The sequence below is a fragment of the Neopsephotus bourkii genome, unplaced genomic scaffold (genome assembly GCF_033783945.1).
Source record: "Neopsephotus bourkii isolate Nb327-2 ecotype Australia unplaced genomic scaffold, CSIRO-AGI_Nbou_v1 NB_54, whole genome shotgun sequence".
Classification (NCBI taxonomy): domain Eukaryota; kingdom Metazoa; phylum Chordata; class Aves; order Psittaciformes; family Psittacidae; genus Neopsephotus; species Neopsephotus bourkii.
The window spans coordinates 1,047,108-1,063,128 of NW_026900571.1; the positions used below are offsets into that span (position 1 = coordinate 1,047,108).

The window sequence follows — 16,021 nt, forward strand, 5'->3', positions numbered from 1 at the left end:
TGCAGGTTAGTTTCAGTTATTACAGTTATGCCTACGGCAGATGGGTTGGAACTTGATGATCTTAAGGTCCTTTCCAACCCTAACTATTCTATGATTCTATGTTTTGTGTGCTGCAAGATGTTTATGTAGTCACCACAGAGTATACAATTTGGTGTAAAGAGGGCAGTGACGCATAGTATAACTGTGTGAGACACAGTATCTGCTCCCTTCAGGTCTCGAACTCTTGGAGCAGAGAGCAGCTTCCTTATTGGGAAGTTCTGGGTACACCATGAATGGATAGATGCTTCAGAGTGCGCGCAAATCCCAGCCACATCTTCCTGAGCCAAGACACACAGAGGGACTGCCTGCAGGTGTCAGCCCTGCACTACAGAAAGCACACGAACCAAGTCAAGAGCAGGTGGAGTTTGGCTTTGTTTTTTGACCCAGAGCAACCTCAAATCACATCTGTTTTACGGAGAAAGTAAAGATTGGAAAATCTCATTTACTGCTGTTCTCACAGATTAGAAGAGGAAGAACTAAAGACGCATCCCAGTCATATTCTTGTCCCACAGCTGTTCTTCTTTCTCAGACAGAAAACTTACTACAAGTTTTAAATGACCAAATCTGCGTACAGTAAAAACAGTTTCAACCTTCTGCTTCCTTACATGCTCATCACTTTTCTTTGCTATTGCCATCAGACTCCTAGAGGGTAACACCCTATGGAATAAAACATGACCTAGTGCTTCTACAGCAAACCCGAAGGAGCTGTCAGACCTTCACTCAGAATAAGAGACTGCAAAACCAGTATTTTCCATACCATGATGCTAATTATAAGGAATAGTTTAATATGGAAGAGTTTGTTACAGCAGCCTACTGCAAGGGAAGCGCAGAAGGCTGTTGATTGCCTGAGATTTTGACACTGCTGTTTTCCTGAAGGGATGTGAGGCAATCAATACTTGACTGCAGAACTAAAAAGCAATGAGGGCAAGGGTAGTGGATCACAGTTTAGAAGCAGCAGGTGCTGCTGTAAACTGCAGCTCTGCATAAGTAGGTCAGCTAATTAGGGGGAAGCATTTTTATCTACTGACTGAACTACAACATAGGGACAGTGCCGAGATAATTAATAGCAAGCCTCCCACGTTAAATTTTGTTAAATAGATCTAATATTAAGTGGCCACCAAACAGAAATCAGCCTGTTTTATTAGTACCAAGATAAGAAAAAGATGGAATTCACATTACTATTGGATACGTTGCTTTGCAGCAAAACGAAGACTATAGGAAGTTACCAAGTTCAAGACAAACTTCTTGTTTCTATACAAACCTAAAGATATGAGCTAGATGAAACAGGTACTTGAAAGCATTTGTTTCTTGGGGTGGTTCAAACTGATCCTGTAAAACTGAAGGCAAATTGTGCACTTAGAATTGCACAAAGCACTCTAGGTGAACACTCAGAATGCAGTTCTTCACGTAACTCTGAATTACACTTTGTCCTTCAGAGCACAGGCACAGCACAGGTCCACCTCAGACTGTCAATGGACACACACCACCCTTGGACTCGGTTCATGAATTACAGGGGGCAGGAGCTGATGTTGGTACTCCTAGAAAAGTGAGGATGGTTTTTGAAAGCCAACCCAAAAAGTCCTAAACCATTAACCTCTAAAGCTCTAAATGCTTTTAAAACCACTTTGTTATAAAAATAATGATCCAGGAAATATTTTGTGGTAAGAATATTTTATATTTATATTTTTTTTACACTTTTAACACTTACAAAAACATTCAAACACAAAAAATTAAATAACTTTGGAAGCAGAACAAGTCCTTCTGCCTACACACATACAATAATTCCAAGCTGTTGGCACAAAAAGTAATCCACATTCATAAACCCCTTACTACTATATCAAACATAAGTTAAGTAAATCATAGGCACTAGTTTATCAAATCCGTATTTCCACACGTCTGCAGTAAATCTCTAAACACAGAGCCCCATGATTTCCTGATACAAATAAACTGGTAATGCACAAAGGCCTTCTAGTAAACAAGCAGTCTGTCTTTTCAGGAAGTCATTTGCTGTATTTCAGGGGAGAACAGCAGAGAAAAGAACCCTTAGAAAACTTAAGCTGAACTTACCCAAGTGATGAATTACTTAAGGAAACGCACACAACAGTTTGATGCAGCCATGGTAACCCCCCCAGTATCATCATCTAAACTAACCTTCCAAATTTAAGTCAATCAAGTGTTTGATAAAATCCTCCCATTAAAATTCACCCTTTTCAATGAAGACTGCAGCATTGCTTTCTAAAATGCTGAAATGTTAAAATTCAGGCTCTAGTGAGAACGTGCATTTGATCTAGTTCTCTCCTGTGCTTAACAGTGACATGAGATACTGACACCCATCACCTGTGCCAGCAGATGCCACAAGGCTAGATCAGTGGTATGTACTGATTTACTGGTGCAAGGTAGTTTCTGTACCCCTGCTGAAAGCTTACTGAATTACAGTATATTTGATACCCTGACTTCAAAGTCTCAGCACAGATCTTGCTCTGAAGTGTGAAGTCATTCATCAACCCAAAGTCTGCTTGAGTAATGAGAGCTGCAAATTAGTCTCCACTTCTTCCTATTTGGCTTCTTCAAAATCAAGTAGAATCTCATGGCTTTTCATCCAGGAATATGTTAATGCTGGCCTAAAATTCAAGTGCTAGAACTTCAAGGTTAGTTTTCCTCTGAGTGGTTGCAGTCAGAATGCACCAGTAGTTCCAAACTCAGATACTAATGGGGTTGAAGGCTACCTACCGTCCAATCCAACTTGTAGTGTTCGTCAGTCATTGCACAAAGGATATACCATTCACATTCTCTTACTTCATTGACTGTACATCCAAAATACTGAAAAAGCTTCAAACAAAATCCCTTGCATTTAACTAGTCCCACCCAATACAACTTTAGTTACAAATGTTTGTATGATGTCTTCCAAAACAGAAAACAATGGTTCAAATGCTAAATACATGAATGAGTTGTCCAGGGCAAAATGTGTTAGAGTAAGTCAGAGCCACCAGAGGAATTTAATAGCTTGTAAACAGACATAGCAGGTTTCATACTCTTTTACCAGTAATGTAAGATACACGTAAGGCAAAGTACATATTTAAACACACTTACATGGGCAATATCTTCTGTAAAAATATTTACAATTTAAAATAAACCAATTTAAGAAATGGATGAAAGTAAAAAAATAGGATACAGAAAACTCCCTCATACCATGGAACATCACCTAAATGAATATCATTTGGCATCAAAAGTCAACTCATTACCTTAAAATTTGTATGTTACAAGTGCATAGTTGTGTTTCCTTCTCCTTAACTATCAACATTTACAGTTGCTCCAGGCTGCAAGCATAGTGGTATGGTATTAGAACAAATTAACATTGTGACTTGCTCTTTCCTTTGTATGGAAACCTGCTATAAAAAAAAAGTTTTCCCCAAATAGTGAGCCATGTGTTAAAAATGTGGCTACAATAGCAAACGCCATCTTTCCTGAGCCAGGAACTTTAAGGTTAGAAAGATTGTACAACTGGTACAAAGCCCTTTTGGCAATCGAATGTATAAGAGCATGTAAAGCTGATAAATCAACATAGGAAAGATGCAATCTATACTATTGCATTTGTATGTGTCTGCTACATTCAAACGTTTAATGTTAATAAAAGCCATGGCTACTACTTACTGTTCTGCTTAATCCTCCAGACTAACTTCCAATTCTTTCTAGAGGACGTACGTACCACTTTCCCCAAAGAGAATCTCATACAATTGTTAAAAGCAATGTTTCACTAGCACTGTAGCAGTCTGCAATCAGAATACTAGCTCTGATTAACATAGTCTTGTTTCAACAGTACATATTCACGAATCTTTCTGCTGAATTCAAACAGGCTGAAAATGAAGTTTTAGACAATGTAAGTTGACTGTTATCATTGCTGTTTTTCAAGATGGGCATTTCTTTGGCATTCATTAGGTTTTTGCCCAGACATTGGCCACTGTCATAAATGCTCATATTGATATAGTTTTAGCAAGCAAGAAAAAAATAAACAAAACCCTAGAACTGATAGCAATGTAATGTAGACATGATTGTATGACCACCAAACATCTGATGTTAGATGTCATTAAAGTGCTGCTTTATAATCTCTGCCAGATTGTGCTAATTAGAGACAGAGAGGTCTGGAATTTTTACAAATCCCAAAAGTCACATCTGAACAGTCTGTATAATCAAGCTGTCTTTTAGCCTGGTGAGGAAGCATCCATGAGCACTGGAACTTTGCGTTAAGCTTTGTAGTTCAGTAGCAGCCATCTTTCCAACTCTCGTCTTTCACGTTGCCATAAGTTTTCGGAGCGGGCAACGACCTAAAATCAAATGAGATACTTTTCAGTTTCATACATAACTGCCAAAGTCACAATACATAAGAATTTAAACATTTTCTAAGTAATTGAAATATCCACACTTCGTTTGCTTTTCTACAATACAGATTAAGATAAACCCCAAAGTATTTTCAGTTTCAGGTTCTGTGTGTTGTATCTTGGCAACTGCCATGTCAGCTAAACATCTGCATATATAGTCAGAAAACATTTTGCTATTACAAGTTTGTATTCTCACAGAGCAATCTTCCACCACCTAAAAATGGCTTTTTCTCTCTCTCCCCCAACCCCTGCCATGATGTATAAACAGGGAAATCCTTGTTTAGTTTTATATTTTGCTTATATCAAAACCTTGACATGCACAGGTAATTCATTATTGCACTGTGTACAGATATTGCATTCTACATTCACAGAAACATTTTGGTTGGAAAAGATCACCTTTAAGATCACCAAGTTCAACGGTTAACCCAGCAGTGCCAAGTCCACCATTAAACCATGTCTCTGAGTGCTGTATCTACCTGTCCTTTAAATACCTCCAGGGATGGGGACTCAACCACTCCCCTGGGCAGCCTGTTCCAATGTTTGACCCCCCCCCCTTTTGGTGAAGAAATTTTTCTCAATATCCACTCTAAACCTCCCCTGGCACAGCTTGAGGCCACTTCCTCTTGTCCTACGTATATAAACCTTAAATTAAAAAACACCAAAAAAATAGCTGTGTAAGTGAAGCACAAGTTGTGATTTGGCCAACCACACTTCACTGCTATTAAGAATTTCCTGTCAAAAACAACTGCTTTTTGTTGCACAAAGTTTCACACTCCTGACAGTGCAGACGCAGGCTGCAAAACAGTCATTACTGTGACAGTCACTTGTCATTCCCCTGCCCAGCACTCACTGCAGAACAGAACTCTTCCATGTTGCTACTGACAGGTGTTCTATCTTTTTTACAACACTGGAGACAAACTGTTAATCCTTTCTGTTTATGGAGATTCTTAATATTTCTCAGGGGTGACTGCTTCTTTCTGTCAGCTGCCTTCCACTTGACACCTTCAGTGAAAATCCACACTAGTATGGCATTAAGAGCACATACTCTAAATGATGCATCACTTCTTCTGATTCTTGTGAAGATGTATCCTGGGAAAGGGGACAGATCCATGTAGCCTTTTCAGTTAATACTTGGTCTGCTTTGTGGTTGTTCTCCAAAACACTCTGACATTAAGCAACTTTACAGCTGGGTATTAGCACAGAGGTTATGTTTAAGCTGAAAATTCTGCTTTGTCCTGTGGGTTAATTGCACTGATTTTTAAGTTTAGCAAATGCTAAGGATGCCACCTCTGTTCTCATGTGTCTTCCTTCCTAATATTTCTAACTATACAAGAATTCACTATGGTCCACTTCCTGACTTGCGGATTACAAGAGGAAAATAGTTCTGACTTCACAATGTGTCACTCAGTGGTACAAATGAATTTTCACTTGCCAGCTAGATTTTGTAACGTTTTACCACATGCAGACAAATTCTTACTGCCTTCTCAGACCATATTAAACCACTTTATTTACTTAATTCAGTATCTTTTATTATTCATTTTACTTTCACACTCTAATTCAAGAACCTGTCTCTCAGTTTTGAGACCTAATTTTTCAAAAATAGTTTTCAAGCTCAGGCAAATACTTCATGTAGAGGTCCCCATTTCCATTCTGAAGACCATGAGATCAAAGTAAGAACTTCAGGAAGGAGTAGCACAAATACACAACATACAAAATTCATTATGAACATGTCAAGCTAAGACTGCCTTTCACATACTCACCTGCGAATAGGCTGTGCAAGTTTGCTGCGAGGCACTGGGATGCCCCCTGCAGAAGGGGCACTGGGTCTGGGCAAACCACTCCTCATCCCTGCTGTCCCTGCTGGTCTGGTAAGAGTAGTACTGTTAATACTGCTGGCAGGGCTTGGCAAGCCTGAACTCTGGGCTGCAAGAGGCCCTGGTGAAGAACTACTGTGTGTCAGCTGCGTGGCTTCTGGAGAAGCAACTGAACCAGGTCCATGGCTACTAAATGCTTTCACTGGTTGTCGGAGAGCTAGGGGAGATGGTGCTGCAGGTGAGCGGAATTTACTTGAAGGTGGTACTGAAAAATAAAATACAGATGTTACTTTCACGCTTAAGTTACATTATAACTGAAATTAAACCCAGGAAATTACTTTATGTGAATATTCAAACAATATGGAATGTATAATGGAATACAGCCAATCAAGCAGCAATGAGAAACAGGAATTCAGATGTCCTCTTTGTCATGTGTTTTTTGATAGCATAACTCTAATGCCTCACATGCTTACTACAAATATTTATTTGGATTTATAAGTATACTAGTAAGCCTCTAACATTCCATCAGTCAAGTCAAACAGAGGAGAAAGTATTTGTTAACTGCTTCTGAAGCATGGGAACCTAATTCCCATTCCTGAAAGAACATGTTGAAGAATACAGTATTCTAGTGTGATACAGTCTTTAAATAGATTCAAAGTGTGTATTAGTCTTCAGTGACAAAATTCTGAGTGCAGAGCACCTTGTTTTTTCTTATATGCTGTTCTTTTAACCTAATCCATTGAATTGGAATTCACCTAAAGACATGGTCACGGTCCAGATTTATTGGCTGATGGAAAAAAAAAAAAAGAGATAGAGGCAGCCAAACCCCAACACCAGGAAGATTAAGATGCTGCTATGAAACTTAAATCAGACAACTGAAACAATTTATAGCCTTCCTCTTCTTACAGACATTATCCAAATTATCTGTATGACTAACATCTGTATGCAAATACTTTCTATCTGAGTTAGTATTTAAGGTCTTTATCAAGTCCTTTCTGGGAAAGGTTAGTAAGCTGGAATATTCAACAGTTCTTTGATAATGCCAAACCTTAAGCAAAATTCTTCACACGTATGAGAAATCTGTTCAAATTATGCATAAAGTATCACTAAACAGAATGCTTAAACTAATACCTCATCTTAATACAAATGGAATTTCATCAGCTTTTCCAACTGACTAGCATCAGTCAGTAACAGTCAGCCTAGGACAATCACGAAAGTAAAACAAAATCATATTTACATTTAGTGAATTTGCATGAATTATTGTTTCCTCCACTAAATAAACTTTTTTTATACAGAGACCAAAGTTGTGTCCTCTTTGACAGATGTCGTACGTAAAGATGGTCCTTCACATAGCTTTTATTATCATTTTACAAGGTAGATCTACTAAGAACATGAGGAGTGAGAAAAGAGATGAATGACAGGAACATGGCATCCTAAATGGGGTACAGAGGAAGTGGTAGTTTTCAAGTTGCATTCTGAAGTCATTTCTTATTAATCTTCCTAGACATCCCCTATACGTGCCTCATTACAGATGTGAATTGGATTTGATTCCTTTCTTGATTATCCAAGAGAGCCTTTCCACTGACAGCAGTATAAAACAGAGCATGAAGCTGCTCATGGGAAAAGCTGACAAAAAAGGTGGCAGACATGTCAACAAAACATGGCAGTTGGTAAGCAGTGAGTAGAATAAATAAAAACCTCGGTGTCAAGCCAGAGGATGGATTAAGGAAAGCATTAACAACAGAATGACTGGACAAGAGCAGCAGCAAAGACCTCCTAGGACTAAGTAGACTACATACTAAAAGTTTTTAAAATGTGATATTGCCTGTAACGTTGGTGCAATTGAATCTGCACAGTTTCCAAGTGATTTTACAGTGTAAACATAGGGAGCTTTTATCACTAAACTTCTCATTACAACACTTGCCTGGAACATAAACACAGCATCATGTTAGCAACTGACTAACAGAGCAAATCCAGTGTATAAAAAGTGAATACAGCTTTGGGCCTCTTACAGGCACAACAAGGAAAAGAGTTTTAGGTACAGAAAATAAGCAATGAAAAGTTGTAACTGAATAAAGCATGTCACATTCCCAGTGAAAGTAAGCAGTCAGTAAATCAGTCCTCTCTATTCTCTCCAGTCTTCTGTTGACCGTATTTTACCATACTTCCAACTTGCGCTGTCAATTCATAAACTGCTTCCTGTCAGCACAGCACTGCAGACATTGCCAAGAGCTGTATTTGTTCTTGTACATAAATGAATGAATTGTCTTCCAATGCACTGTGATCGCCAAAGCAGTCCACATGATGCAGTCTCTGGCAAACTGCCTAATAATTAAGCTGTACATATAAAGGATTTTGTTTTAGAACAGTTTTGGATATTTAGAAAACCCCGTCTGGTCTATTTGTAAGACAGGATCACAAAGAGTGAGGTACTACCATAGTCAAAGGCTATTTGGTAACTATACCCATGTGAAGTATTGAGCTGATCCACATTTAATAAAAACCCACAAACATGCAAGGGTTAACAACTTTACACAACTCCCATCTCCTTAGAAACCAAACAACTAGAACCAAATACAATTAAGACGTCTCACAACAGTAAAAATAAATGGCATTATGTAGTCATGACATTTAGATCTCCCACCCTTCCTGGACTGTGCACTGGAATGTGTGCAGGGAGCAAGAGGTCCCTGTGTGGCAAAGTAGGATGCTGCAAAGCTACAGTCTTATCTGGCTTGCACCCCAAGGCCAGCTGGTACATACCAACCTGAAACCAAAATCTATTCTAATGCAGTTGTTAAATCATAACCAGTGTGATGAGATGATTCAGACCGATACAAAAGAACAGATGAAGTAAAATGATGGGAATCAATAAACTGTTCTGTCATCACAGTACAGGAAAGACATGGACCTGTTGGAACAGGGCCACAGAAATCATCAGATGGATGTAATACCTCTCCTGTGAAGGCAAGCTGAGAGTGTGAGGCTGTTCAGTCTGGAAAAGGCTCCAGTGAAAGCTTACTGGTGGCTTTCGGCACTTAAAGTGGCTTGAAGAAAGACAGGGACAGACTTTTTGGTAGGGCATATAGTGTTAGGACAAGGGGCAATGGTTTTAAACTAAAAGAGGGTATATTCAGACTAAATACAAGGAAGAAATTCTTTACAATGAGGGTGGTGAAACACTGGAACAGGTTGACCTGAGAGGTGGTGGATGCCCCATGCTTAGGAACACTCAAGGCTAGGTCAGATGGGGCTTTGAGCAACCTCATCTAGCTGGAGATGTCCTTGCCTATTGCAGGGGGGTTGGATTAGCTGACCCAAAGCATTCCATGATTTTGTGATCTGACTGATACTGGATTGCTGCATAAGTTATCTAAATGTATTTTAAACTGTTTTACACAAAATGGTAACAAAATAAAAGCCACAGTGTGTGTGAAAGGGGTCAGGCTGTGTATTTTAAAAAACTAACACCAACTGCTGCTCATAGTTGTTTATTATTCTGAAACAAAAGTCTTGTTTCATTACTGCATAATGCTCCTCTGCTCATAAGACCCCGAACAGAAGCGAGAAAACAAAAACAGTCAAGGAGTATAAAATATCAACTGAAAAGAACATGCTGGATCTTCATTTACAGTGACAAATGACAGCAACTGGATGTAAACTGGAATATGTAACTGGAAGTGCAACATGCTCTGTCCCTCATTCTCTAAGGTTAAATAAAATTTTAGAAGTAACAGAAGTTAATTTTCTGTGTATTTCCATAGCTCTAGCCTATGCCATTGATATAGTTAAGTGTTCCACGCATCCCATTGAAAGTGAAGGCATGGCCACTAACTGGAAGGACTGCACAGAGGCCTTTGCAGAGGAATTGAGATGGTGGTCTTACGCCAAAGCAGAACATTCAAGAGAACTTTTCTGTATTTGGTATGGAGTATTGTGAAGACTGTTAGAGACTTCCTATTAAGCTGTGTGAATATGTGTCAAAGTCATTATCATTTGCTCAAACTTTCTGCATGGAATGAACTTCACTCAAAAAGATAAGTGTTACTAAACTATGGAGAAACTTAGGCATTGTGTTGGCTGCCCTCAGTATCTGCACAAAGGACTTAACAGTCCTTAAAAGATTATAGCATATAGAGGGCTTATGAACTGGTCTCAGGTGAAACATGATCTTTAAAATGAGACCTTCTAGATTATAATAAACAGGACCAATTATCCTTGAAACCAAAATCATGAACTATTTCATCTTAGTAGTGAAATCAAGGCAGTGTTGCATACAAGACTGCCAGAACTTACTAAAAATCAGTTAAAATTTGTCTAACAGGATTAGAGACTCAATATATATAGTTTCCTTCTCAAAAATAAAAAAAGCCAACTTCAGCTGTTTGCAAACTGAAATATTCCATGCGTTAGTCTCTAATTGCTTGAGACAAAGCCCAAACATCTAAATCACCGTATGCTGGGGTTAATCTTCCTGTTTTGAGAGGAAAAGAGAAAGCACAAGCGTGTGTGCATGTATGTGCAAACCAAGTTGACATTCCATGCTCATCTTCTCAAGGATAAACACATTAGCTTTTGTTTCCAGCACAAAGGATGGATAATATTCTCATTTGCCTGCATGTTTTTTCACAATCAAAAAATTAACAATTTTTACAACTTTTGTTTTAAAAAATGTATTTTAGCATTAAAAAAAAATCCAACCACCACCAGCTATCAAAAGGAGCATGATCAGCAGGCTGAAGGAGGTGACCCTGCCCCTATACTCTGCTCCTCTCATGATACCTCACTTGGAGTACTGTGTGCAGTTCTGGTGTCCTCAACATAAAAAAAGACATGTAACTCCTGGAACAAATCCAGAGGAGGGCCACAAGGATGATCAGGGGAATGGAGCAGCTCCCATATGAAGAGAGGCTGATATGAAGTTGGGGCTGTTCAGCCTGGAGAAGAGAAGGCTGCGTGGAGACCTCATAGCAGCCTTCCAGTATCTGAAGGGGGCTACAGGGATGCTGGGGAGGGACTCTTCATTAGGGACTGTAGTGATAGGACAAGGGGTAAAGGGTTAAAACTTAAACAGGGGAAGTTTAGATTGGATTTAAGGAAGAAATTCTTTACTGTAAGGGTGGTGAGGCACTGGAATGTGTTGTCCAAGGAAGTTGTGAATGCTCCCTCCCTGGTGGTGTTCAAGGCCAGGCTGGACAGAGCCTTTGGTGGCATGTTTTAGTGTGAGATGTCCTTGCCCATGGCAGGGGGCTTGGAACTAGATGATCTTAAGGTCCTTTCCAACCCTAACTATTCTATGATTCTATGATTCTAACTATCCAAACGTCCAATGTTCACATCCAAATGGATATGGATTTGTGAGTCTACTTTTCTAATCCAGATTTCCTGATTCACACTTGAAGTCACCAGTGCGGGGTTGCATTTTTAATGTTTAGACCAATAAAATTAACTTTCATACAGCAAGGATCACTTGGTTAATCCTGACATGCAATAGCAATTTTATTAATCTAGATTATGTGAAGTTTAATGCAGGTGAATCATTATCTGAGATTGCTGGAGCTTGATAAGAGGTTGTAAGTTAATTACCTCCTTTTGTAGATGGTGTTTGAAGAAACTGTTTGGTTTTGAAGGCAGCACGAGGCAAACTTTTCTGCCTTTGCAGAGCTGTTGAAAGACAAGAAATGTTATATTTGTCTAAGGAGAAGAAAACTAAATTTACTGGGAATTTCAAAATTGCATCCACTCGTGAAGTATCAAGGAACAGAGTGAGTGAAACACTCAAAAAGCCGTTGGGGTTTAAGTGGCGCTTGCTCTTAATGGCAGAGTTATAGAGGAGCATGTCAGAAACTTTGCAGTGCAAAATGAGCAAATTCCTAAGAGTAAAGCTTCTTGCAGGGCAAAAAGCCCAGAAAGGCAAAAAAATTAATACACCAAAGGGAGAACAAGCCACCTAGCAAACATGCTACAGCAATGAGTGCAAGATTAGATACTAACTTGAAAATTAAACTCTCATATCTGACCTAGCAAAACCAGTTGTTTGTTTTAAAGATTAAAAAAAATATTCTAACACTGCAAAACCACAAATCTTTGTCTAGATGTGATCCTCATAGAAACAAATCGTTATTTTTCAGTTATGAAAACATAAGACATTTTGAGGTCTGTTCTTTTCCTCTCCAAAAGCATATGCAAAGGACTCAGACATAATGCTAAAATTTGTCATGTGCCGGCATGCAGACAGCATGACAGAAATTGTTTTTATTGCTTCTTTGCTCCTTTATCCTGCCTTTTTTCTAGTAATGTTCAAGGACTGATACTGCCTTTAAATGATCTCATTATCAATCAGTTATCAAGAGAGAAGCCACTGTTCCAAGAGCTGTAGAATCTTGGTAAGGAGAGAACTGCCTATTGCCAGAAGGAACGCATTGAAACAGCGCATTTTCACCGCAGCTTAAGCAGTGGGAAGGAGGAAAGTAGTCAATGAAAATACAGCTTTGCCTACACAAAAGCTTTTTACAATGATAGTGTATGAATAAACATCTTTGTTCACCCCAGTGAACCAGCATAAAACTTTTTACACTAGCAAGTCTTATTTCCACAGTGAGAAGGAAGAAAGATGGGGGAACAGCTGTGCATAAAGATCCTGATTCTGAGTAAGGAAGATCAATAATCCTATCACCAACTGCTGAATATCACTATAAAGAAGGTAGGGGAAGAACAACTGGAATCCTATCAATATCAGTTAATCCTTTTCTAAACTTGATAGCATGCAACAATTGCCATCACCTTTCCTATCCTTCAGGCAGTGCAAAATTCACAATGTTTTCTGGAATATAAAAGAAGTTCATCATATGTTTTACCTTCATTCTGAAAACATGACTAGTGGTCATATTTTCAGTCTTAACCAACATGATAAAATGCTACCTGTGGCTATTAAGAAAAAAACCCTGTAAATTCCTTCTAAGGCATACCCATGAACAGCCAATTAAGCACAGTAAGATGTTTAAAAGTGAGCACAATTCCTAGGAATTTAGTGAGGCAGACCAGTGGCCAGAGTGTTTCTGCCCACAAGTATTCCATTATACCTTTTTTTACTGAATCAGTGTTTTGTTATAGCACACAATGAAGAACAGCTTTTTTCTTCATATTTATGGTCTTGAATTTAGTTTGCCCTAATTCATTCAGTTATGTTTAAATACGCTGCTGTACATGGGACCAAGTTTCTTTCCCCCATCATTATTTACACTACTTGCAAGTCAGAAATGTGGAATGATATAGAAAGGATTTTAAATAAGTATATCAAATTCCTTCCTTCTAAATGGAGACTCTGGGAAATAGAGACTTGATAGCTAAACAATTCTGTGCACTGAATAACTGAGAACTCCAGGCTGCACGACTTGAGCAATGCTGAGGAAACATGCAGTTTGAGACAAGCGTGGAGTGCATGCTTATCCACACTATTGCTGCTCTTTAAGTGCTCTGTACCCTAGTACACTACCTGTCACAAATGCTCAATACATGTAGTTACATTTACTTCTGATCAACTGAAACAGAATCCTCAGTTTCTTCAAAACATACATTTTCTTCTTTTACATGCCAAGCAGCTGGATCTTGACAAGCAGACTAGTTACTGAGAAGTTTGAACAATCTACAGCTCAGCTCTTTGAAAAAGGATTATACTTAGCTCTACTTAGAGATTTAACATCCATGTGCTAATAGTGCCAAGTAAGCACAAAAGTATCACACGCACTATTCGCTGTAAAGCACGTAGATCCTATGTGAAAGCCACCCTAGAAGTTTTACAGCTTTCCACAATCTATGTGGTATAGGACCCAAATACAGAGACTTCCTGTCACTCTAACACTTTAAAATATACTTATTCCTTGGAAAACAAGTATTATTTTATCCTCCAGTGTTTTAAGGTGAAATATTTACTAGCTTTTGTATTAAAAAAGTGCTTTCCACATAATGGCATGGAGAACTGGATGTAAGGGAAGGTTCTAATAGTTACAACTGCTATTTAATTCACTCTCTTAAAAAAGAATTTTAATTTTTCACCATATTACAGCTGAAACTTAAAATAACAAATGTTTTCATGTTCTACAGTTGTACCTCTGAATGTATTTATAAGTATTCCCTCTACTCTTTAAGCAAGTGTGTACGATTTGCCTATGTAATCATAACAGGAATTGGATTTTCAGAAACTTACTGGATTCCTAACTCATTTTTGAATGCCAGCAACCATAGCAAGTTCAGTATTGCAGCCACAGCAAATGTGCAAATAAATTATGAACAACAGATCTTTGACAAGGAGAAAGTAGTGACCTTGAGTGGCAAGCCAGCATCCTTGCAAATGTAAGCTCATGCAAAACTAGCAGGTGTATGAGGAAGCTTCAAATCCCAAGACCCAGAAGGCATTGCCAAGGGAAAACAAAGATTTGCTGCAATTTAACAACGCTTTGTGCAAGATGACAAAATATAAAACCAATGAAACAAAAAATAAACAACAAGGAGGACACAATTCTGGATATTTTTATACAATGTACATTTTTACAGAATTTTTTTTAATCCAGACTAAGCAAAGATACTTACTCATCGACTTCATACACAAACCGTTTTACGATTGTCAATAGCAAGACTCTGACAAACATCTGTAAGAGCAGGGAAACTGTAAAAGCTAGAAGTCTGGGCTTTATTAGTGATACTTAACTTACACTTAAATGTAAGTTGGTCTACAATGGTTCACATCTGGGGAAAGACTCTATGAAAGGCAAGCAAATTTACCTAATAATTTCTGAGATTCTCAGTGCATCCACAAGTTTAAAAGAATTATATATGTATAAACATAAGTCACACTACTTTGGCTCCTGCAATTAAGTAACTCACTAAATACCAAATATTGAGATTTCTGTCTGACCTTTCCATAAAGTTTCACTATGAATATACTTTTTAATACCAAAAATAGCCTTCCAGCAAGCTAAGCTGCCCTCTGTTCTCTTCCATTCCCAGCTCACTCAATTTTACAATTCACAAAGATTTTAACTAAAAATACTTTTTCCTTCATTTTCTTTCAAGTGATTTTGATTAATCTTACGATCATAAAAATTAAACAGTTGGAAGAGCTGCTGTTCAACTGGTCTGAGTGCTTTATAGTTTGATAAGCTTGCCTAACAGATAACAGTCCTGCGTTTGAACTACAAATGTGCCCTTTCTGTTGTAAATCCCACATAATGAGTGTTTGCGAATAGTGGCAGAAGAGGGCAAGAGGAAAGGATGCTGGATAACCTATATAAATAATCACTAGGTCACACTAACTTCTTCGGCTACAGTATCACACACTTGTGTCTCGTATCTCATCTAAGCCACTAGAAAGATAGAAATTTCATAGTCTTTGGCATGGTCTGTATTCCTTATTCTGTATTTAACTGTATGTGGTTGCATTAACATGCTGTTATGAAAGGACCAGTTAATAAAGCGAACTAGGTATGTCCTTACTACTGAATGGGTAAAAAAACCTATTTCGTTTCATTCACAAATATTATCTTACATTTCCAGTCAAATATTTATATTACTGATGAACTTTTATCACAGAACTTTCATAGTTCAAAGCTCTACGCATAATAATATTCATAATGTTTTCTTCCTTTGAAAATGTCACATAAGGTTATTAAATTCTGAAACTTGTTTTAAAATAAAAGTCAGGAAACATTTAAACAACAGGAACTGGCAATATTGACATATAAAGAAGCACTGAATATGTTTCTTTGCTTTGGCTTCTTTAAGGTCACCATTTTC

At 38.2% G+C, this 16,021-nt stretch overlaps 1 protein-coding gene across 2 annotated transcripts in view; it reads right to left on the reverse strand.

The window, feature by feature from the left end:
- Positions 1–1,693: 1,693 nt before the first annotated feature.
- Positions 1,694–16,021, reverse strand: part of SLAIN2 (SLAIN motif family member 2) — a 35,591-nt gene continuing 21,263 nt past the window's right edge. The window contains exons 7-9 of one of the 2 annotated variants that reach the window (XM_061352900.1): positions 11,816–11,893; positions 6,176–6,494; positions 1,694–4,361 (exon numbers count right to left, since the gene is read on the reverse strand). In XM_061352900.1, coding sequence (XP_061208884.1) covers positions 4,295–4,361; positions 6,176–6,494; positions 11,816–11,893 — 464 coding nt within the window. In that variant the 3' untranslated portion in view covers positions 1,694–4,294. The remainder of the gene's footprint in view (positions 4,362–6,175; positions 6,495–11,815; positions 11,894–16,021) is intronic. The other variant, XM_061352909.1, reaches the window with a different exon arrangement.